Below are 23,587 nucleotides of genomic sequence, written 5' to 3'. Positions count from 1 at the left end.
TGTTTCTCTAGAATAACGATTTTATTGAGGTTTGTCCACTGATTTAGGGAGCATATGAAGTTAGACTAAATTAACTGATAAAAAATAGAACGATGCTCATGTACCGTGAAAGAGAGTTTAGAATAAATTAATACAAATGTAGAATATGGTTATAAATTTTAAAACAACATTAAAGATTATAGGCGTCAGTATATTAATCATTTACCGAAAAAGTGAATACCTAACTATAACATAGATTTTGAGAAAAATTCAAAACTATGTGAATATTGTTTTAATGCATGGTTGTATCATGAACTAACATATGATGATGTTAATAGGGGTTTGGAATCGTTTTTGTCTCTGTTTATCTAGAATAACTATTTTATTATGGTTTGCCAACTAATTTAGGCAGCATATGAAGGTTTACTAAATTAATTGATAAAAAAATAGAACGATAACCATGTACCATGAAAGATAGTTTAGAATACACTAATACAAATTTAGAATGTGGTGAAAGTTTTTAAAATAACACTAAAGATTATAAGCTTCAGTATATTAACCGTTTACCGAAAAAATGAATATTTTGTAGGGGTTTACGCATAGATTTTAAGAAAAATTTTTAAAAAATGAAAATATTATTTTAATGTATATTTGTATCATGAACTAACATATGATGATGTTCAAAGAGGTTTGGAACCTTTGTTGTCTCCGTTTCTCTAGAATAGCAATTTTATTGTTGTTTTGCCCACTAATATAGAGCATATGAAGTTTTACTAAATTAATTGATAAAAAATAGAACAATGTCCATGTACCGTGAAAGAGAGTTTAGAATACATTAATACAAGTGTATAATATTGTTAGAAATTTTAAAACAACACTGAAGATTATAGGCTTCAATATATTAATCATTTACCAAAAAAACTAAATATTTTGTAGGGGTTAAAACATAGATTTTAAGAAAAAAAAAATGACAATATTGTTTTAATGCAATGTTGTATCATGAACTAACATATGATGATGGTCAGAGAGGTTTTGAACCTTTGTTGTCTCGGTTTCTCTAGAATAACGATTTTATTGTAGTTGGTCACTGATATTGGGAGCATGTGAAATTTTAATAAATTAATTGATAAAAAAATAGAACGATGCTCATGTACCATGAAAGAGAATTTAAAATACATTAATACAAATGCATAATGTGGTTAGAAATTTTTAAATAACACTAAAGAATATAGACTTCAGTATATTAACCATTTGCCAAAAAAATTGAATATTGTTGAAATTAACACATAGATTTTAAGAGAAGTTCAAAAATATGACCATATTATTTTAATGCATTGTTGTATCATGAAATAACATATGATGATGGTCATAGAGGTTTGGAACCTTTGATGTCTTTGTTTCTTTAGATAGTGATTTTATTGTGGTTTGTCAACTGATTTAGAGAGCATATGAAGTTTTACTAAATTAATTAATAATAAGTAGAACGCTGCACATGTACCATGAAAGAGAGTTTAGAATAAATTAATACAAATTTATAATGTGGTTATAGATTTTTAAATAACACTAAAGATTATATGCTTCAGTATATTAACCATTTACCGAAAAATTGAATATTTTCTAGGGGTTAACACGTAGATTTTGAGAAAAATTCAAAATATATAACAATATTTTTAATGCATATTTGTATCATGAACTAGCATATGATGATGTTGAGAGAGGTTTGGAACCTTTTTGTCTCCGTTTCTCTAGAATAACGATTTTATTGTGGTTTGCCAACTAATTTATGGAGCATGTAAAGTTTTACTAAATTAATTGATAAAAAAAATAGAACAATGCTCTTGTACCATGAAAGAGAGTTTCGATACATTAATACAAATGTAGAGTGTGGTTATAAATTTTAAAACAACACTAAAGATTATAGGCTTCTGTATATTAACCATTTATTGAAAAACTGAATATTTTGTAGAGAGCATATAAAGTATTACTAAATTAATTGATAAAAAAAATAGAACGATGCTCTTGTACCATGAAAGAGAGTTTAGAATACATTAATACAAATGTAGAGTGTGGCTATAAATTTTAAAACAACACTAAAGATTTTAGGCTTTTGTATACATAGATTTTGAAAAAAATTCAAAAAATATGAAAATATTTTTTAATGCATAGTTGTATCATGAAAGAACATATGATGATGGTCAGAGAGGTTTGGAACCTTTGTTGTCTCCATTTGTCTAGAATAACGATTTTATTGTGGTTTGCCAACTAATTTAGGGAGCATATGAAATTTTACCAAATTAATTGATAAAAAATAGAACGATGTCCATGTACCATGAAAGAGAGTTTATAATACATTAATACAAATGTAGAATTTGGTTAGAGATTTAAAATAACACTAAATATTATAGGCTTCAGTATATTAACCATTTACCGAAAAACTGAATATTTTGTAGGGGTTAACACATTGATTTTGAGAAAAAATCAAAATATAAAACAATATTTTTTTAATGCATATTTGTATCATGAACTAACATATGATGATGGTATGAGAGGTTTGAAACCTTTGTTATCTCTGTTTCTCTAGAATAGCAATTTTATTGTGGTTTGTCCACTGATATAGGGAGCATATGAAGTTTTACTAAATTAATTGATTAGAAAAATAGAACAATGCTCATGTATCATGAAAGAAAGTGTAGAATACATTAATACAAATGTAGAGTGTGGTTATAAATTTTAAAACAACACTATAGATTATAGGCTTTAGTATATTAACCATTTACCCAAAAAATGAATATTTTGTAGGGGTTAACACATAGATTTTGAGAAAAATTCAAAAAAATATGACAATATTATTTTAATGTATTGTTGTATTATGAAGTAACATATGATGATGCTCAGAAAGGTTTGAAACCTTTGTTGTCTCCGTATCTCTAGAATAACGATTTTATTGTGGTTTGTCAACTAATTTAGGGAGCACATGAAGTTTTACTAAATTAATTGATAAAAAATAGAAAGATGTCCATGTACCATGAAAGAGAGTTTAGAATACACTAATACAAATGCAGAATGTGGTTAAAAAAATTAAAACAACACTGAAGATTATAAGCTTCAGTATATTAACCATTTACCGAAAAACTGAATATTTTGTAGGGTTTAACGCATAGATTTTGAGAAAAAATAAAAAAATGACAATATTGTTTTAATGCGTAGTATCATGAACTAAAATATGATGATGGTAAGAGAGGTTTGGAACCTTTGTTGTCTCTGTTTCTTTAGAATAACGATTTTATTGTGGTTTATCCACTAATTTGGGGAGCATATGAAGTTTTACTAAATTAATTGATAAAAAATAGAACAAAATGCTCATGTATCATGAAAGAAAGTGTAGAATACATTAATACAAATGTAGAGTGTGGTTATAAATTTTAAAACAACACTATAGATTATAGGCTTTAGTATATTAACCATTTACCCAAAAAATGAATATTTTGTAGGGGTTAACACATAAAAAAATATGACAATGTTGTTTTAATGCATTGTTTTATCCTGAACTAACATATAATGATGAGCAAAGAGGTTTTGAACCTTTGTTATCTCCGTTTCTCTAGAATAACGAATTTATTGTGGTTTGTCCACTGATTTAGGGAGACTAAGAAGTTTTACTTAATTAATTAATAAAAAAAAAAATGATACCCATGTACCGTGAAAGAGAGTTTACAATACATTAATAAAAATGTATAATGTGGTTAGAAATTTCAAAACAACACTAAAGATTATAGGTTTCAGTATATTAACCATTTACCTAAAAACTAAATATTTTATAGGGGTTAACACATAGATTTTAAGAAAAATTGAAAAAATACAACAATATTTTTTAATGTATAGTTGTATCATGAACTAACATATGATAATGGCCAGCGAGGTTTGGAATCTTTATTTGTCTTCGTTTCTCTAGAATAGCGATTTTATTGTTGTTTGTTAACTGATTTAGGGAGCATATGAAGTTTTACTAAATTGGTTGATAAAAAAAAATATAACAATGCATATGTACCATGAAAGATAGTTTAGAATAAATTAATAAAATATAGAATGTGGTTAGAAATTTTAAAACAACACTAAAGACTATAAGTTTCACTATATTAACCATTTACCGAAAAGTGAATATTTACACATAGATTTTGAAAATAATTCAAAAAATATGACAATTGATGCTAACCAAAGTTTGGTGGAGCATTGATGGCTAGTTCAACAGACAGCCCCTGTTTTGCTAAGCCATCAGCCACACAGTTTTTCTCACGAGGGATCCAAACAAAGGAAACAAGTTCAAAAGAGCTAGCTAAATTGATAATGTCTGAAGCAACACCATACAACTCTGAGTTTGTGATCTCAGAGTTTACAATCTTGAAATTGTATGTGAATTTCACATTCCAAAACCATGATCACCAACTCACCCTTCTTCCACGACTTTATTCTTTTACTTGTAATGCTTGTGGCCTCAAGGGAGATCGAAGCCCTTACGCATGTTTTGATTGTGGTTTCATGATCCATCAAGACTGTCTTGCCCTTCCACGTGTCATTAACATCAATCGCCATGATCACCGTGTTTCTCATACTTCTGTCCTTGGTGATGGGGATATGAATTCTGTGTGTGGAGTTTGTCATAAGAAGGTTGATTGGACTTGGGGCGGCTTTTCTTGTAAGAGGTGTCCTGGTTATGTGGTTCATTCTAAATGTGCTACCAGCAAAGATGTGTGGAACAGGAAAGAACTCAAAGGAATACCTGAAGAAGAAGAAGATATAGAACCATATGTGGTGATAGATGACAAGACAATACAACATTTCAGCCACAAAGAGCATTACCTAGAAATCCATGGGAATGGTATTCTGTATGAGCAGAACAAACGATGTAGTGCATGCACCCATCCCATTGGTCTTCAGTCCTTCTATGGCTGTACGGAGTGTGATTTTTCACTCCATCAGAAATGTGCTGAATGTCCTACAAGGAAATGACATGTGCTACACAATGAACGACTCACTTTAGTTACAAACAAGGAGCTAGAGGTCTTCGATTGTTATGCCTGCAAGCGAAAGTCCAATGGTTTCATGTACAAGCATGGGAAGAAGAAGTTGGATGTCATGTGCGGTTCAATTTCTGAGCCATTTACCCATCCAAGTCATCCCCACCATCCCTTATATTACTCTCTAATAGAAAAAGAGGAACTATGCAATGGTTGCAACGGACGGGAATATTTTATCCTCAAGTGCATTGGAGGTGATTGTGGATTTGTATTGGGTTTCACATGCCCCACTCTACCACAAGTGGTAAATCACAGAGTAGACGATCATCCTCTCTCACTATGCTATGGCGAAGAAGAAGAGGCAAGTGGTAAATATTGGTGTGACATTTGTGAGAGAGAAACCAATCCAAACAACTGGTTCTACACGTGTAAAAATCACCTGGCCTGTTTGCATATAAAGTGTGTGCTCGGAGACTCTTCAGGGTTCATGCCAAGAAGCGTAGCAACGTGTTGGACCAGATCGTTTGAGGTGGTGCTCAATGATAGTGTAACTCGCCCATTTTGCAGCCGGTGTAAGTCTCGTTGCATGTACCCTATCAATTCTCAAGTTGCTTGGAACATCAAGTACATACATTTGCTCAAATAATTGCGCATCTCATTGGAGAGGAACAGCGATATGAAGTGTAGTAAAGTACGTCATGGAGTTATTCGTTTTAGTTTTTATATTCTTCCTTGTTCAAGTTCACTTTCATTATGAGTTGATCTCTCTAATGTACTTATTTTATTTGTATGGTATGGTGTGACTGACGGATATTCTAAGTAGCGCCAAAGTCTTCATATGGTTCAACTTGTATCAAAAAGTCAAAAGGGGACACTCCATAATGTAACTAACCTCCATAGTTTAGTTTAGATTAAGATAATAAGATTTTAGTACCTGTCTCAATAACTAAAAATCATCATGTAACTAGGTTTCATAATACAAAAACATTCAAGCGAATGACTCCTAAACGACAATCTCAATATCCCCTTTCACTCGAACCTCACCTCACCTCTTACCTTTGTTTGCTTTAAATATGGTTTCTTTGTAGTACTTAAGCTCCTTGATGCTCTCTCTTATATCATCCATGGCTCTGTGATTGTTTTTCTTTCCAGGCGCTCTGTTTTTATCTAATGCTCAACAAACAAAACAAGTATCATTGTCATACACAAGGCGACTTTTATGTTTTCGAATAATTTTTCCTTTTAAATATTTGTTTTTACCTCTGGGAAACCATCGGGTGCATAAAGACTTGACACTACTGACATCGACAAGTACATGAGGGAAAAGGGCAGCCAAATCTGGCATGTACTTCTGTAAACACACACACATTATATAAATTTGGTTACAATCATCAAGATGCAACTTGTTCAGATTACAATTAAAAGTTTCGAGCTACCTTTAAGAAAAGAAAATCCACGTAGACAGAGTTCCCAGCTAATTGTGGATTTTCATTACCAACATGCTTTTTCACAAATTTGATGACCTGTAATCAAAACCAGAATAAACTAATTAACAATAAATGTCAACAATGTTTTGCTCAAGATTATCTAAAATTACCTCTTGTTCAGCTTGCCTTTCACTTATAGTACTAGAGAGCACTTTCTTTGTCAAGCCTAAATCAGACAGAACCAATGAGAAACACAAAAATGTAGAATGTGACAAATATCTTAAGAGAGAGAAGCTTACCACTGTCTCCATGATGAGTTTGACACCAATCACCCATTTTATCCATGCAGTCTTTCGTTTGATGTACAACTAAATCTGGACCCTAAACTCAGTATACAAACGTTTTCAATAACAAATCCACATCATGCTGTTATATAGTGAGTCAAAACAAATTATGTGGTGTAAGAGCCATCTGAGAAAAATGAGATATGTAAATAACTTATGATTAAAAAAAACAGTAATTATCATATTACACAACTGATTACTGTATAAATCCACATTCTATACCATGATAGTTTAAACAATTTATTCAAAGGGAAAACCTGGCAAGAAATAGATAGAAGAACATATATATATATATACCTCCACTGATTTGGCTAATTGTCCATCAGTAATTATACAAGCAATCTCCAATATCCTGTCAACTTCAACATTAAGACCTACACAATATACAGTAAGAATATTGAATATTGATGATCTAAAATATGAAACATCGACTAAGGGAGATAAACAATGGATCATATGTGGAAGATGAAAGCTAATTAAAATAAAAAAGGAAACTTTAAAATATAGAATTAGCAGACAGAAACAAGGGGGATTAATTAGGGACAAGAACAAGATTGAAACATTACCAGTCATTTCCAAGTCAATCCAGACAAGTGGTTGCTTATAGTTTCCGACATCCTCTAATACTCTTTCTCCTTGTTTCCCTGAAAAAAAAAGAATTAGACACATGAATCGATATTGTAAACTGAAAGGCTGAAACTTTCTTCATCGGAAGATTACCAGCGGAGGAGGAAGAAGACGAGGGGAGACCATCTTCGTCGTCGGCGAGAGCAAGGAGAGAGAAAGCATTGGAGAGCTGTTTCTCCATTTACAAAAAAAAATAAAAAAAAAAATGGGAGAGCGTAGACCTAAACATCCTCGTGTTGGAAAGCAAATAAAAAATTATGATTTGGTTATTCCGGGTTTAGCAAAACCGATTCGGTTTAGTTGAAATGTGGGGGCATTCCCAATAGTTTTTGTTTATTTCTTTGCATGTCAAAAAAAGATTTCCACTTGAACTCAATTTCGTCAAAAAGAAATTAACAAGAATGATTATCAGAGTTCAAGATTTGTTGATATTTTCTTTTGAGATTAGTGGGGTTTTCCCAGTGTGAATTCTAAAATTTATATATATCCAATTAGCAGTTATAAAAGATGAAAAAATTGTATAAAATCCTCAATAAACTAACGATAATGTCATCTTCTTATTATCTGACTGAATTTATTTTTAATAGGGCGTGTGTTTATAATTGTGAATCATCCAAATTGATGCGCTTGGTTGTTATCTGGTTTTACTAATTTTGGGATATATGTTTGTTAATTTGGCAAAGTTAAAGCATCTCCAACTGGAGATAGTTATGTAGTATCTTAGCCATAAAAAAAAAATAGGAATATTTTCAAAATTGTTCAACTCACGGTGGGAGAAACTATTTACAATGATTGGGTTCCCGACAAAGAGATGAAACACTTTTTTTTACATTTTATCCAAAAAAAAAAAAGAGAGGCACCATAGTATCTCAAACAATACATTTTCAGAACTTGACAAGAATTTCTTATGCCATATGTTTGATTGTAAGTGGTTCAATTTTTTTAAAAAATAATTATTAGAACAAAATTCATTACTTCAGAGGAAACACTAACCAAGTCTCATGGGTGATCAAAGGTTGAATCAGGAACTAAACAATCTCACGGGCCCATCTGCATCTGACTCAACCAGTAGTTGAAACCGGGAAAGCAATTACATACCTAACGAGCTTCATGGCGAGATAGAGGAAGGAAATATGGAAGAGAAGAAATCTTAGGGCTTTGAGGGAGAGAGAGAGATCTCGAAAGAGAGCAGTAGGGCTTTGGAGTCTCTTGGGTTAACAACCAGTCTAATAGTGGGGCAGCGTGGATTCTTCCGGACGATAAAGGCAAGACCATTCTCCATAGTAGGAGATCCTTCTCCTGTGTTGGTTCAGAAAGGGAAGCTGAATTATTAGCCATTCAACGGGTGGTTGAGGACATGATCAATACCCACCAGCAGAGGATCATTTTCGAGTCTTCATGTGCTTTGGCAAGGGACACTTTCCTGAACCCTATGGAGTTCAGTGCACTACTACCTCTTACAAATGACATCTACCGTCCGCTCCATACGTTGAATGATTGGAGTTTTCATCATTGTGTGCAAGGAAAAAATACCATTGCTCTGGACATAGCAGTGAGTGTAACCTCTGATCATCCGCTATCAATCATATATCGCTCGTGGGGGACCGTCTTGGTTGATAAGACGCATTGAGAGTGAAGCATGTGCCTAATTTGGAGTAATTGCTTTTATACATGACTAGCTGGAGGTGTTGTTTAGGTGTCTTCTGACGTCCTTTTGAATCTTTTGTTCTTCGTATTGTTGTATCTCAGCAGGGCCGTCTAATAGCACGTGCAAGTACAGCGGTCGAACAGGGTCCGAGTATAAAAATATAAAATAATTAAAAAAAATTTAACAATATATACATAAATTATGGTCACAAAATCACTAATTTAGATTTTATAATTTACAAAAAACGTTAAACATATATAAATAAATTACTAATTTCTAAAGTTATTTCATTATGCTTTAAATTTATCGTTAATATTTCTGAACAGGGTCCCAAAAAAATTTGAAACGGCCCTGCATCTCAGTTATGTGTTTCTCCGTTGGGGCTATGTGCCTCTAGACCATTATGGTATGTATTTTTAGGCTTTCATGCTGGTTTTTTTTTCTAATAAAATGAAACAGTGTTAAAAAAAACACCGAGGGTCGTCTCTTTCGTTTCTTCCAATATTTGAATCCTAAAGAGTATAACTAATGAATAAGGCTACATATGGATTTTCATGATGTAATTTGTGTGATATTGTTAGACGTAGATTCTCATTTTTGGTGAAATCGTTGCTATAATATTTTTTATAATCTAAATAATACTCATTCCGTTTCATTTTAAGTGTCGTTTTAGAGAATATTTTTCGTTACAAAATAAGTGTTGTTTTCGATTTTCAATGCAAAATTTATTAATTTTATGCAAAATTTATTTTTCTACTAGTTGAAATATGGTTAGGTGTATAGGTAATAGTGTTTTTTTATAGGAAATGTATAAAATTAATTGTTTTTTTAATCCGTGTGCTGAAAGTTAAAACGACACTTATAATGAAACATAGGGAGTAATAAAGATAAAGAGAGTTGCAAATTGAAAATGATCACATTATGAATATTCAAAGTCACAAACGGGTTGATCTTATCTTTGGTTATTATTCTTTATTATTCTTTATTACTACTATAAACCCAATGGTAACGAAACATAAACGACATGAGAATCTTTCCTTTTCTTTTTATTTGACTCTACTTCTTCGCATTAATGAGTAAAATTGGTCAACGGCACCAAGGTCAGGTCATTAATAAGTCCATTCCTCCGGGAGAAGTTTCTCCAGCGAATCAAAGGGAGTTTCCACCGTTTCGCTCTTCTTCTCCTTCGTCTTCGAATCATCTTCACGAATTTCTACATTGAAAAACAACATAAATATATTTGAAATAGTTTTTTTTTTAACATAATGTATTCAAATAGGTCAAACAAATAAAAAGAAGGGAACATAATTTATTTTTTGTCATAAACAAACTGTAACAGCAGACTGTCACCAGAGTTCGAGTCCCGGCCACTGTTAACATTTCGGCATTGCCAGGAACAGAAAACCGATACATGGTAATACGTGACTAGTCCGGACCACTTCTGTATAACCAGAATATCCCTGTATATTCAAAAAAATAACCTGTTTTTTTGGTTGGCGGATGCCAAGCCATGGCCGGTAAAAATACTCCAGTGCCAGAAGATGCACGACCCGAGAAAAATGGCATTTGGTCCTCTCCTTTACTCATTTGCCAACTGTTTTGCTGCATTTGCCTTGTATTATAGTTCTTCATAACACAAAAATACATAATACAATTAGTTTTGAGTTTTTAAAATACTCACAAGAAAAAATGTAACACAAATTAAATTTGCAACTAAAGTATCTAAAGAGCATAGCCAGGCCGAACTTAAGCTTAAAATCATGAAGCTAATGTTGTAAACGCCAAACGGTATAATAAATTTAAAGGACTTTAGTTTTATAAATTCATTGTGGTGTACTGGACTCTACTATTTATATCTTAGAAATGGAGGATACAATACACAAAGTCACATTTTATAGGGGCATGCGATCGCCTTATGCATCATAATTTGACGAACTAACGATATTTCCCTCTAATCTAGACTTTTCCATAAAGATTGAAAAAACACTTTATAAAAATAATGAAAAAAATCTTAAATTACCAAATCTCTGAGAGGAGGTGCACCAGGTCGACGTAATCCACCGCTGCCGAGGTGATTGTGGTTCTTGACAGGAACCGACTTCTGCAACTGTATCGGAGAAAAGAAGTTAATGACGTTTCTGTATACAAATGAGATCAAACTAATATGACATAATCGATTAAAAAATAACTAAGATATAGGATGATATAAACCTGATGCTTGTGACCCATAGTATCTCCCATTTTAATCTTCGATGAAGAAGAAAAAGACTAAGAGACGGGAGAAGAGATTTGATTTCGCCCAACTTCTAACCTGAAACTTAACTATATATATTAGTGACGATGAGTTTGTAAAGTAAGGGAGAAGAGATGACGATGAGTTTGTTTGGAATGCTAATTATTATTTCTTCAGATTATATTATAAGATTTTGAATGCCTCCATTTATTGTTTTTTTTGTTTTTACTGAAAAATACATTTTTGTTGACAACAGAAAAAGGAAAATTATGATTTGACTATTTGGATTCTTGACTTCATTATTAGGAGGATGGAATGAGAGTTACATACCCTTTCATTTCAAATTTTCAAAACAAAACAAAATAGTCATATGGTTTTACATTATAGAAAGTTTCTTGGTCAATTATTCCCTTAAACCGCATGGTAATCATGTTGTAACGTTAACATTAATGGAACTTACTTTGACTACTTTACATATGACTTTTGACTACTACATTTTTTTATCTTTACCTATGACACACCATTCATATGAAAGGCATAGTAATTATATGGTAACATCAATCTTAATAAAAATCACCATCTGTAACTTTTTACCTTAAAATATTAAGAAGTATTTTATATTGTTTTGTTTAGCTGCAGATAAATTAATAATTTCAGTTGACACAATAAAATTATATAGTTTCTAAGAAAGATCAAGGGGATCAGGTCAGGGGAGTGGGTTGAGTTGTATTTGGGTAAACGCCTCTCTAATATTTAATCGTATTGTTATATTTAATGCTATATAGTTTAAGTTGTTCCGTACAAATACCATAACGGCTGTAAGTAAAGAAGGGCTTTACATAAACTACAAATTCGAATTTCATAGTTTGTTTTGTAACTTTGTTTTTCTTGCTATAAACCAATTCTACAGAGAACCTGTTAAAAGCGTATTTAAATCCAAAACAATATTGCAACTATTATTCAGTGAGTATATATCACCATACTTGTAACTTTTACATTTAAATTACAACCAAGTTTTTGTTTAGTAAATAAAACGAAGAATAAGATCCCAACATAGGTCCGGACGAGGTAGTCCAAGTGGCAGGACGGGCCTGTGGTGGCAACCACCATCCGGGTTCGATTCTTTCCCCATGCGGAAATTACCCTGCCTCTTCTGAACACCAAAGCGGTACTGGGTTCGATCTAGCCCAATTAAAGCCCTTCCGGGTGAAGTGGACCGCTGCCTGACCGGGCCCAGGGGAATGACCCGCGAAGCGGGGAACCCCTAGATTATCAAAAAAAAAAAAAAAAAGATCCCAACATAGCAACACATCCAAGGTTTTATGAAAACGTAAATGTAGTTCACCTACGAGCTTGAAAAAGCTAGAATGTCATGTACTACTTGGTGAATAATAGAGAAACGTGAATAGGATTGGAAAGCAGGTCAAACTCGCCCCACCACGGATGGAGTAGTTATTTAATTATATTTACTTATTTTTAAATAATAATAAAAGTTATTTATAATTAAAATAATATAAATATTTTAATAAAATTAGTCCATTTTAAATTACATCTAACAAATACCCAATCCAATAATAATGAATTTCACTTTAAATTTAAATTTAAATTCCATTAAATTTCATTGAATTCATTAATTCAATAATATCCCCTTAGTTTCCACAAGATTATTCGTCGCCTAAACAAATCGCATCTCCTCAAGATCCATAATATCATCGAGTCACATACCCAAATTTCTTCTTCTTCGGATTCATTATTATTTTATTCACAAAACTGTATCAGATGTTGCATATATAAATCACATTAGTTTTATACTTTCTATGTTTCAAAATAATGTACATTTAGGAGTTTTTACATTTATTAAGAAACACATATTAAAACTTTGATTATAAATGTATTATTTTGTATGATTAACTATTTTGCACAACTACTAGACAAAAAAAATCAATAAATACAATTAAATTTTTATAAATTTACAATTTTTCATTATTACCTAATAAAATATGCATTGAAATGTAAAAAAATGTATTTTTGAAATAATAATTTCTAAAACATTGATCATTTTAAACCAGTTTTGATAGTTTTGATTTGACTATCACTTCATGGATTTAGGATCAATCATCATTTCTCGTTTTTTTTTGGTAAACTAAACTGTTTTGGGAAACTTTTTTATTTTTGTGCAAAGGAAATTTATATTATATTGACTACTGCCCATCGTATACAGGTGACCTTTGGAACTCTTTCTACAAAGACATAGTACACCACACTGACGAGACGAACATTCGATCTCTGACAATCGTTTTTGAAAAAGGGACCACTAGAATACAAACTCTTCTCAAATAAGATTGGACGGATGAGTCCGAATAAGATTATTAACTTACTGTGTTATATTATGGCTCTGAATCTTGGCATAACCTTGTACTAAGTATAATCAAATGAGTTATGACATACAAAACAACTTAAAATTTAAAACAAATGAGGAATATTTTTTTTTTAAATGAAAAATATATAGTATCAATGTAGAATATTTGGAAGCCGTAGCCAGTAAAACAATGGGACGTAGAAAACACTCATAAGCCATACTAAATCAAAGGTATATATATATGTAATTATTGTATGGCTCTTATTGTATTGTATATAAAAATTGCCGACTTGAGTTTCCCATCATGTAATCACCCAAAATTGTTGCTGCTGCCAGTCATGCATGGTTTTAGGCTCGCATCCATTTTCATTGCTTCTCCTTCTTGGCCTTCTAAATTTGTTATTTCCGATTTTACCCTCGTCCTCCTCCTCTGCATCATCTTCTGGTCCATTCTCGTTGTCTTCATCTTCGTCATGAGCTTCAAATTCGGATTCATTATCTGACAAACAGAGACGAAGCCTTCCTTCACAACGTTTAGTTACAAAGCAACGAGGCGGTGAGCAAACCCTAATTGCTTGAACTACAAGACGACCATCTTCTGTATAAGATTTCACCATGCGGCTATGGTTAAACCCTTTCACGGATTTTAACGGCGGGGGGAAACTGTTTTCACGTACTTTAGGGTAAGTTTCTTCTCGTGGTGTTCTCTTAACAGGAAGCATTGGTATATTGGTTGCTTCCAGCGCAAGCAACGAGATCTCGTCTCCAGTTTCACTCCCACTCTCGGTACCGAGACTCTCTGTGCACATCTCGAGGCTCAGTTTAGCTACGGACAGCTTCTGATCAGTTGGGTGGACGTAAGACGTTTTCTTTGTTTGGTCTTCTCTGTTTCGGACAATGCCTTTGGCTTCACAGAGAGATTGCAGGAAACTCCATCCACCCACGTCAGCGTTTTGGCTTATCTGCTTCTTGAGAAGATGGTCGTAAGCTTGGCCAAGTATTACAGACATGTTGTGAGGGTAAAACAAAACAAAAACAGAGTGAAACAGAAAACTGTAAGAGAGAGAGAGAGAATGGGACGAAGATAAAATGGAGTAGAAGGGATAAGTGTGTATTTATAACGACTATACCTTTTAATGATTCAAAGTATTTTATCACTTCACTCGTTCTAAAACTAATTTAATTATTTTCGCTTTTTAAAGAGCTTTTTTATGTCAACGAATTATAAAATTAAATAGTGGCTAATGACAAAAGTATCATCAAGTGTTTAAATATGTATAATGACTACTTCATATAGCTGGAAAACGAATATTCGTCATATTATAAGCAAGATAGCACCGTGCGAGTGGAGACTGACTGAAACCTATTTCAAGATTTCTTTGTATTCTTTTCCAAACTATCCTATTCTTTTCTGTCCAATCAAATCTTTACACCAAATAGAACATGAAATCTTTCAACTACTAAAATCTTATAAGTATGTTTGTTTGAATACCGATCGGCCCACGTACATACAGTAAAATGTATTTTTATAAAAGAGTTCGTTTTTTATATGTACTAATTTATTGGATATTTGTATAACACTTGATCATTCAAAAGATTAGTAAGGTGTATTGAAGTATGTTTGTTTGTGGTTATTTCTTGAACAATAAGCATAAGGTGTATTGAAATTTGTATATTATTGTGTTCACTGCTCTACGTGTATCTATATGATCTTGCTCTGCTAGAGAAAGTAATATCTTGACCACATATATATTTTTCGTTTTTTTTCTGCAGTAGTCAACCTTTTACATTAGTTAAGGATACCTTAAAGTTTTAGTTTACTAACTCATACCAAAACTACAAGTAGGAGATCTGATTATTTTACCTAACTCTTATTACACGTATACATTTAGTCATTTACATTATCCCAATGTTGGAGAGCAAAGAATATGAAGAACAACTGAACAACCCTATAAGTACATTTAAAAGGGGTAGTCAATGATATGTTAAATAAAGAGTTGAATAATAGAACAGTAGCTATTATAGAAAAAAAAACTAACATAAGAAGAAGCTTTTAGTAACATCTAGTGGTGTTACTCTCATGAATAATGAAAAGAAAATATTCTTATTTTCTACAATTATAATAGCTTTTCTATTTAAGTAAAAGAAACAACAGCCGACCAACAATATTCTCCGTAGATGCCATATTGTAAAAGAAGTAGTTCATGCACTGACGTCTTTGAAGTTTAACATTGGACGTAGATTAGATTGATGCTTTTAAACCACTGATAAGATGGTGGTTTTCTTTTCTAAAACTTCCGTTAACAGCAATGTTGATTTTTGGATATGGTTGTATTGATAACATGTTAGGACTGTTTTGCAAGAGATACAACTGTAACTGACACAAGCTTCATGGAACCAACAGATTGACATTTTCCACTTTGCAATATTCTGGTCCGAGGACAAAAAAATTGTGAAGGTATATAAAACCTAATAGTATCAGAGTTCACAACTATTCTTTCGAACGGTGATTAGACATGAATATCAAACCTAATAGTATCAGAGTTCACAACTATTCTTTCGAACGGTGATTAGAGTGAGTCATGCAAGAATCAAACAAACCTAACTAAGGTATATTGATGCAAGACTTGAAGAACGACCAACAAATTTAAAACTTCAGAATGTAAATTTTCAGGGTTTGCAACATCAAATGTGTGAGATGAGTAGTGCAATCACGAAACAATGATTTCAAATACGAATACAAAAAAAAAACGACTTATGAAAAATGTTTTCTGATTTCCGATTTTCTTGTTATGTTTAATTATTTACTACTCACATGTATGATGAAAGATCAAACACATGTATGTTCTCTAACGGCAACTAATGTCTGACATCTAAAGAAAGTGATATATTGTTCTTATTAATGACGATAATGAAGAGGTTCTTGACCCGTACATTCTCTTAGAACGATGGCTATGTCATTTAAATCCTTTTGTGGAGAGAATACTCTTTCCAACAAGATTTGAACATGTGCTCTCTCAAATATCTACTAAGTTATCTATGAATTTAACCAATAAGCCAACTTTTCCTTGATGCAATGGTTACAAAATACGCCTCCTATATGGCTATGAGAGCCTAGTGACATTGGTACATGCATTGATGATAAATTATATATTAGCATAGTATATCTCATTAACTTTAAAGTAATTATTTTGATTAACGGACAAAAGAAGTTTCTAATTTAAGTGAAGTATACTTTTTAAAGGCTGTAATTGTATACACAAATAACAGTTTTGGTGTTAATTAATGGTTTTAAAAGCTAAGTAAAATATGCCAAGAAAGTAGAAAGGTATAAGACGAATATGTACCATTTTATCTGTCGACAATGACCCATAAACCATTCGAATGTCGCATTTGCCAACCTCTACATATCTTTCGAGCTTTTTGCTACGATTGGGGCTTGTCCAAACCAATCAGAAGAGAAGAAGAAAGTAAAGAGGATTCTTTTGCATCATCAACATTCCACTGCTGGCCTGAAATTATAATGCAAGGGGAAATCAAAAGTTAAGATCCTTCACATTTTTTAGTTATTTTGTGAAGCCTTTATTCAACTTTATAATCTTTATAGTAGCAACAACGTAAGAGCATCTGCATCGCGCGTCTCTAAGAGGGGGGATCCACGAGTTTGGAATAAATCGTATACAAAGTGTGCACAATAAGAAACGTATGCTGTGTTTTTTTTGCACTGTTCGCAGGCCCCACCGACACGTGGCAGCCCGCGATTGATGCGTTTTTTATTTTTATTTTTTAAATCAGAAAAAAAATAAGAGACTTTAGCGATGCAGATGCTCTGAGGTAGAATATCTTTCATGTTCACACAAACATGTCAACTGAGAATATTCTCTTCTCAAACTTTTGACTATACTCATCCCTTTGTTTCATAACAACATTAATTAAAGTGTTGTGACTATCTATCTTATTAAAATAGAATTATATAAAAATGATCTTGTATTTACGTGGTATTATGAAAAATATCGCTACTTTTTAACTATGACTAGAAATTTCATTAGATCGATGTAGTTTGGTCATTACTTACAATTAGACTATTTTAATTGAATGCACTATTACACGTGAGACTATTTTACCATTAAATAATATTTTAATTTTTTTTTATATATTTATATATTATGATGAATTTTTTTATAAAATCTTTTAACTCGTATATATACTTTTTGTGACATATACATACTGATTTTTTACGTTAAAAGTTGGCAACTTTAATCAATAATTATATATAATTATATATTAACAACATAATATATTTTTCATCGTCTAATTTAATGATCATTATATATAAGACTAAATATTTGTTGGAGTTAATTGATTTGTATATTTTAATAGATATACCTTAACTTAAAACGAAGTTATTACGTAGTGGTACATATATAGAAATTAGAAGCATACTACTCATTCTGATTTTTATTTTTAAAATCGTATTGTATTTGGTTCCTTTTAACAATCGGATAGATATATGCACACACACATATATATATATATATAAACACTAATAAATCATTGTTATTCTTAATAAATAATTAAATTTATTTATTAGAGTAAATTATTATAAATTAATATAATAGAAATCAGCCAAAAATAAAAATGTATTTTAAAAATAAAAAAGTAAATTGGAGATTGGTTATCACCGGAGGCAATCATCAGCAAAGAAAAAAATATGAATAGACAAATACAATTAGATGAAAACCTTTGTCTTAAGGAAGTGGCTTAGGTCCGTTCGCCGGAACCATGCAAATATCACTGATAAATTTACAAATTTGTTTTGAACATCATGACGCAATGGTAATGACGAGCTATTTCCTGAATCCAGCTTTCGTGTTCGAACTCTAGTATAGGAAACTACGGCACGATTGTCTCTGGACATTTCACATGGGTATGGACCTTTGTGATCTATTTGTAAACCAAGTATGCGAATCTATCTATAGATCACGCAGCCCCAGGAAATCAGTCCGAGTCTGTTTGCGTATAGGATCTACTTCTAACTCCTGAGTTATAAGAAAAAGCTACAAATTAAAGAGATAAAACAATAAAACATAAACTTGTAGTACACATTTAGCTTTCTTATGTACGAATGCTATGTCACGGGCTTTCTTTCATACTTTGGGCTTTGTACAAATTAGGCTTCCGATATGTTGGACTAGGCCAAGAATATAAAAGGGTTGATTTGATATGAATCTACCTATATATGCCAAGTCCAAAAGAAAACAAAAATCAAATTAACATAAATCAAGACCTACGTCGAATTAACAATTAAGCTCTTAAGTCTAGTAGTTAAGAAGATCAACGGATTTGGGGTTTGATTTTTCAGAAAATACAGATTATGCATATTAATAGATGTAAAACCTGTCAAGAGTTTTAGAGCAGTACAATTAAAGTCGTATGCCATGATTTCATGTATTATGAAGAAAAAAATTGTTGAAATATTAAATTTATCTATCGAAATCCAAAAACATAGAACCAAAAGAGACTTTTTTTTTTGGACAACTGAAAATCTTATATATTAAAATAGCATGTGTGATTTTTTTTTTAATTTGGACCATCATTTAGAAATTTCATTAAATGTAATTTACTAAAATTAATAATATATAGAATCTTTGAACTACTTTAATCATAATATCTTTTGATATCTTTTTATTTTAAATATACATAAATTTATTTAAAAAATTCAAAAAATCTGTTTTAAAAGATTTTCACAAGATCTTCATTTTCAAAAAAATTATTTAAATATTTTCACTAATATATCTTAAGTCATGACTTCTTTCATGTGTGATTTTTTTTTTTTAAGTCATGACGACATGAAAATGAAGAAAGACGGGAGAGCGCGGCGATGTCCGAGAGTACTCCAAAGAGCTCGGTCGGATGACGTCCCGCGGTTATTGCTCCGATGAGCACTTGAGAGTCTGATTTTAACCAGATGGTGTTGAAATTGAGATCGATCGCGTGTTGGAGGGCATTCCTTATAGCCAAGACCTCCGCCATACGAGCTGATGAAACATGTTTCTGGAACAGAGATCCACGATTGATCTCATGTCCTTGGAGATCAGTGAAGACCCAGGCCAGTCCCGCTTCTCCAGTATCAGATCGCCACGCTGCGTCGATGTTGCAGCATATCGTGGCCAGGTGAGGGTTCTGATGAAGGGAAGAGTGGGTGATGATCGGTTGCGGAGAGACCGTTTTGCAAATCTTTGATTGGGCTTTGATTGGAACCAAAGGAGACTAAAGAAGCTAAAAGTGCTCAAACTCAAAAATCTTCAGTACAGGTTTTAAAACGAAGAGATGAGCCATCACGCTTCAGGTATATATATATGCGATATTTCATCGTCTTCTTCGTCCCCTCCCCCACTTCCTTGTTTTAGATTGTGAATGTTTTTAGGAATTGTTCTTGCTATAAATAAAGTTGAATTTGATGGACTATGATGGCAACATCCATTTCTATCTCCATGTTTGGAAACCCATTTTTGTGAGAAGAGCGTCTTACTTTGGAAGTCTGTTGCAATTGAGATTGAGTGAGAGTTTGTGTCCAGTCCGGATTGAAACAGATGCCAAGAAAGTTCTGCTAGCAACAATGCCTAAATTGTGAATGAGAATTGACATGCGAAGAAATGGGATGGGATCCCCTGTGTCTAATCTATTACAACAAACTAACCATGTGATGAAAACTTGGCATGGGATCAGAACGGGATATGAGAATTCGGAAGCCATAAACATTTTTAAAATTTTATAAAAAACGTTTTCATAACTTGGAAGCCTATGCTCATGTTAAAAGCCTAGAAAAAAAATTGGAAGCCAAAGTCCTGCTCTGGGTGAGACCGATTGAGGGAAGTAAACAATGCTTTGTCAGTCCACATTATGTTGAATCATTATTTTTTTTTTGGTCTAAGTACTTCTCATTGAGAATTTTGATCATTTTTGCCATGTCTTCGACTCCAAAGAGGTTCCAATAGCCCAGATTTAGACCGAAGATCTGCCTGATAAAATCAATAAATTCATGAATTAACTGCCCACGACGTTTTAAAAATTTAGATCCACTTGCACCAGTAGCTTCTGCAACTTTAGCTTTTCTATCAATGCCCAACAGTCTAAATAGTGTTCTAAAATACGGTATACGCTAGTCGGACGGTGAACTACCGTATAACGTTTAACTGTATATACGGACGTTTAGGCATATACGGTAAATATTTTTATATAGGAAAATATAATATTTAGTAATTATAGGGATAAATCTAAAATATATATCATAAATCTGTATATTTCTTAATATTTTATAATCTAAAATAAATAGCATATTTTTAAATATATACTAAGATCATTTTTTTTTGTAGAAACTGGATGTAAAACAAAGAATTACATTACAAGAAGATATTTTGGAAAATGAAATATAACATCCACACGTTTATCTTCCACAGTGTTAACAAGATTAGTGAGAAAAAAAGAGGTTGTACACACCTTCCTATAAAATAAGGAATCACCAACGCAAAGTTAAATAATTGTCTTCATTAGTCTTTTTAATTCAAGTCGTTGACAAAAAAAAAAAATCAAGTCAAAACTTCCAAAAACAGGTTATAACGTATAAATTAACCGAATTGTCAAATTCGGTACGTTAAGGTTCCGTATAACGTATAGCCAGCGCTTATATGGCCGCATACGACGTATTTTAGAACAGTGGCTAATAGTATGAATTAGGGATTTTGAGCCATTTGTAATCTCAACTTTGAAGAAAATTTCCCGCTAGTGGTCTTAGCTTTAAAAGTTTTTTTTGACATCTAAGATCTTCCAGTAGTGTTTGACCCAAAAAAACCCATAATAAATCCGACTTAAGCAATAAACATCCATACCAACTTTAATGATAATAAAATCTATGTACCCTGTAATTTTTGAATCCTGAAACTCCCTTCTTTCTTAGGACACTCAAGTCTGACCATGCCACCTTAGCCTTGGTAGATACATTTGACGCCCCAAAAAAAAGCCAAAAACATTTTCTCAATGTGATCAAGACGACATCGGTTAGGACAATGAAAAGCTGAACATCAAAAGTCGGTGGTATCCACTGATTTAATAAGCTGGAGACAACCTCCATACAAAGTGAGCTGTTTGACCACTTAAGAAGCCAAGAGTGTATCTTGTCAATATGATGTTCATAATCAAGTTGGGTCATATTGGCAAATCCCAAGTGTCGAATGGAAAACATATTTAAAATATATTGATGAGGTATGTAAACTGTTTATTGTAAAGCTTTGTGTTGCTAAATATATATATATAAAATATAACTTCTTTAAATTAATAATCTAGAAATTAATATACACTAAAAACCTCTATAAAATAATATTTCATCTGTGCCTAAAAGATGTATGTTCTGAAAAAAAAATTGTTTCAAAAAGATACATTTTTTACTTTTTCAATGTATGATTTTATGAAAAATTGTAAGTTTCAAAAAATTTAATGGTGTGTATTGAATTTCTATTGGCTAAAAGTTATGAAAAATTGTTATTCACAAAAAACAATGCATATTTAATGAGTTTTCTTAATATATGTGAAAAGTCTAGAATATGCATCTTTTAAAAACAGAGGGAGTATAATTTTATAGTTCCAAATTGAGTTTTTTGTTCAATTAGTATATCGATAAATTAATAACTTCTATAAATTAATAAAAATTATAGTTTTGGTGTAGTCCCAACATTAATTTATAGAAGTTTCACTGTGTATATATATATATATATATATATTAACATCTTGTCAAACTATTCATCATAGTTATATATGCTACAACTAATGAAATTTGATCAACTGATCATCATTTTTGAGAAATTTATACAAAATATTATTTTGCTGATAAAATTTTTAGTCTTTCAAAAATATGGATTTTATTTTTGCCATAAGTTATATCCTTTTAACTTTTACTTCTTATATAGATGGCAAAAAATCTAATTTATATTAAAATAGTGATTACTATTTCAATATATATATGTATATATTAACTATAAATTTAAATATCTATGTTTATGCAATGTTTGATAAATATCATTTATTTATAATAAATTAATTATAGAAAATGCATTTTTGTTGGTAATTCATATATGTGAATTATTCGCAATCTTTAAATTAAATTTTCTAATAAACTATTATATTGAGATAAAAAATTATTTTACAATATTTTAAGTTTTTAACGGTGTAATGTTTAAAATAGATTTTGTCAGATTTAAAGACGGTTAATCCAAAATAGCCATGAAGGAACGACGGAATTTTAAATTGTCAGTTTTTTCAACTTATCAGATGGATATTGTCCTTTTCGATATTGTTTGTCTTTTTAATATTTTTCTAAAAAGATTGGATAGCCTATTTTCAATTTATTTTCGTAATATTTTATCGTTTTTGATTTAGACGAAAAAGTTATCTATATCATTTCTTAAAAGTTAATTTTATTGTTTATCATAAATTTCTTACCCCTAAATTGGGTTACCAACATATTGTATTTTTACAATTTAATTATGAGGTTGCCAAAAGAAAATTCCGTTTAAACATCTAATCTATGTATAAATATTCAAAATGTGTATACTTTTTATATTGTTATTATCTTATGCTTTGTCCATTTAATGTTCATTAATTAAAGTCGAGGACCGTATGCTGAGGCTTCTTTACAGCGATCATTTAAAACACTTAACATGCGGTATAACTGCTCCAAGAAGTGCTCTCCCGTGGCGGTGCCGGGATTGTAGAGGACCCGAATATTTAGAGGATTGTGTATATTTTATTTAAATTAATGTGTGTTAAAACCATATGACTATTATTAGTTTTGATGTTGTAACTATTATTTTTTAAAACATATTCAGTGAGTAGATCAATATGTAATTATTATAAATAGTATCGTATAACTGCATATATATATACATTTTACCAATCTATC

The 23,587-nt window shown here is 31.6% G+C and overlaps 3 protein-coding genes and 1 pseudogene across 3 annotated transcripts; 1 reads left to right on the top strand and 3 right to left on the bottom strand.

Annotated features, from left to right (window-relative positions):
* The first annotated feature begins 4,212 nt into the window (after positions 1-4,212).
* Positions 4,213-5,674, top strand: LOC106314059 (annotated as a pseudogene).
* A 202-nt stretch (positions 5,675-5,876) lies between these two features.
* LOC106316166 (oligoribonuclease-like) lies at positions 5,877-7,612 on the bottom strand. Its single transcript, XM_013754037.1, has 8 exons — positions 7,486-7,612; positions 7,332-7,409; positions 7,063-7,139; positions 6,721-6,802; positions 6,592-6,647; positions 6,431-6,517; positions 6,255-6,345; positions 5,877-6,161 (listed from the first exon to the last, which is right to left on the bottom strand). Exons 1-8 carry the CDS (start codon positions 7,571-7,573, stop codon positions 6,040-6,042), a joined length of 681 nt encoding a protein of 226 aa, XP_013609491.1. The 5' UTR covers positions 7,574-7,612; the 3' UTR covers positions 5,877-6,039.
* A 2,363-nt stretch (positions 7,613-9,975) lies between these two features.
* Positions 9,976-11,338, bottom strand: LOC106317650. Its single transcript, XM_013755437.1, has 4 exons — positions 11,252-11,338; positions 11,061-11,147; positions 10,522-10,666; positions 9,976-10,253 (listed from the first exon to the last, which is right to left on the bottom strand). Exons 1-4 carry the CDS (start codon positions 11,279-11,281, stop codon positions 10,150-10,152), a joined length of 366 nt encoding a protein of 121 aa, XP_013610891.1. The 5' UTR covers positions 11,282-11,338; the 3' UTR covers positions 9,976-10,149.
* A 2,500-nt stretch (positions 11,339-13,838) lies between these two features.
* On the bottom strand, positions 13,839-14,680 carry LOC106317393 (protein FANTASTIC FOUR 1). The gene has a single exon (XM_013755220.1). The coding sequence runs from the start codon at positions 14,640-14,642 to the stop codon at positions 13,935-13,937; it is 708 nt and encodes a 235-aa protein (XP_013610674.1). The 5' UTR covers positions 14,643-14,680; the 3' UTR covers positions 13,839-13,934.
* Between the last annotated feature and the right edge of the window lie 8,907 nt (positions 14,681-23,587).

Source organism: Brassica oleracea, chromosome C9, assembly GCF_000695525.1.
Source record: "Brassica oleracea var. oleracea cultivar TO1000 chromosome C9, BOL, whole genome shotgun sequence".
Lineage (NCBI taxonomy): Eukaryota > Viridiplantae > Streptophyta > Magnoliopsida > Brassicales > Brassicaceae > Brassica > Brassica oleracea.
The sequence above is the reverse complement of the archived record's forward strand: the minus strand, read 5'-3'. Positions and strand labels throughout refer to the sequence as shown.

What these genes read in the sequence shown, in the direction of transcription:
- LOC106316166 (XM_013754037.1), bottom strand. Translation starts at nt 7,573, where the DNA reads ATGGAGAAACAGCTCTCCAATGCTTTCTCTCTCCTTGCTCTCGCCGAC. An exon ending in AAAGGCAAGCTGAACAAGAG is followed by an intron (nt 6,518 to 6,591) that starts GTAATTTTAGAT and finishes TTTTGATTACAG; the next exon opens with GTCATCAAATTTGTGAAAAA. An exon ending in TGGATTTTCTTTTCTTAAAG is followed by an intron (nt 6,346 to 6,430) that starts GTAGCTCGAAAC and finishes GTGTGTTTACAG; the next exon opens with AAGTACATGCCAGATTTGGC.
- LOC106317650 (XM_013755437.1), bottom strand. Translation starts at nt 11,281, where the DNA reads ATGGGAGATACTATGGGTCACAAGCATCAG. An exon ending in CACCTCCTCTCAGAGATTTG is followed by an intron (nt 10,667 to 11,060) that starts GTAATTTAAGAT and finishes TGTGTTATGAAG; the next exon opens with AACTATAATACAAGGCAAAT. An exon ending in TCCGCCAACCAAAAAAACAG is followed by an intron (nt 10,254 to 10,521) that starts GTTATTTTTTTG and finishes TTTTCAATGTAG; the next exon opens with AAATTCGTGAAGATGATTCG.
- LOC106317393 (XM_013755220.1), bottom strand. Translation starts at nt 14,642, where the DNA reads ATGTCTGTAATACTTGGCCAAGCTTACGACCATCTTCTCAAGAAGCAG.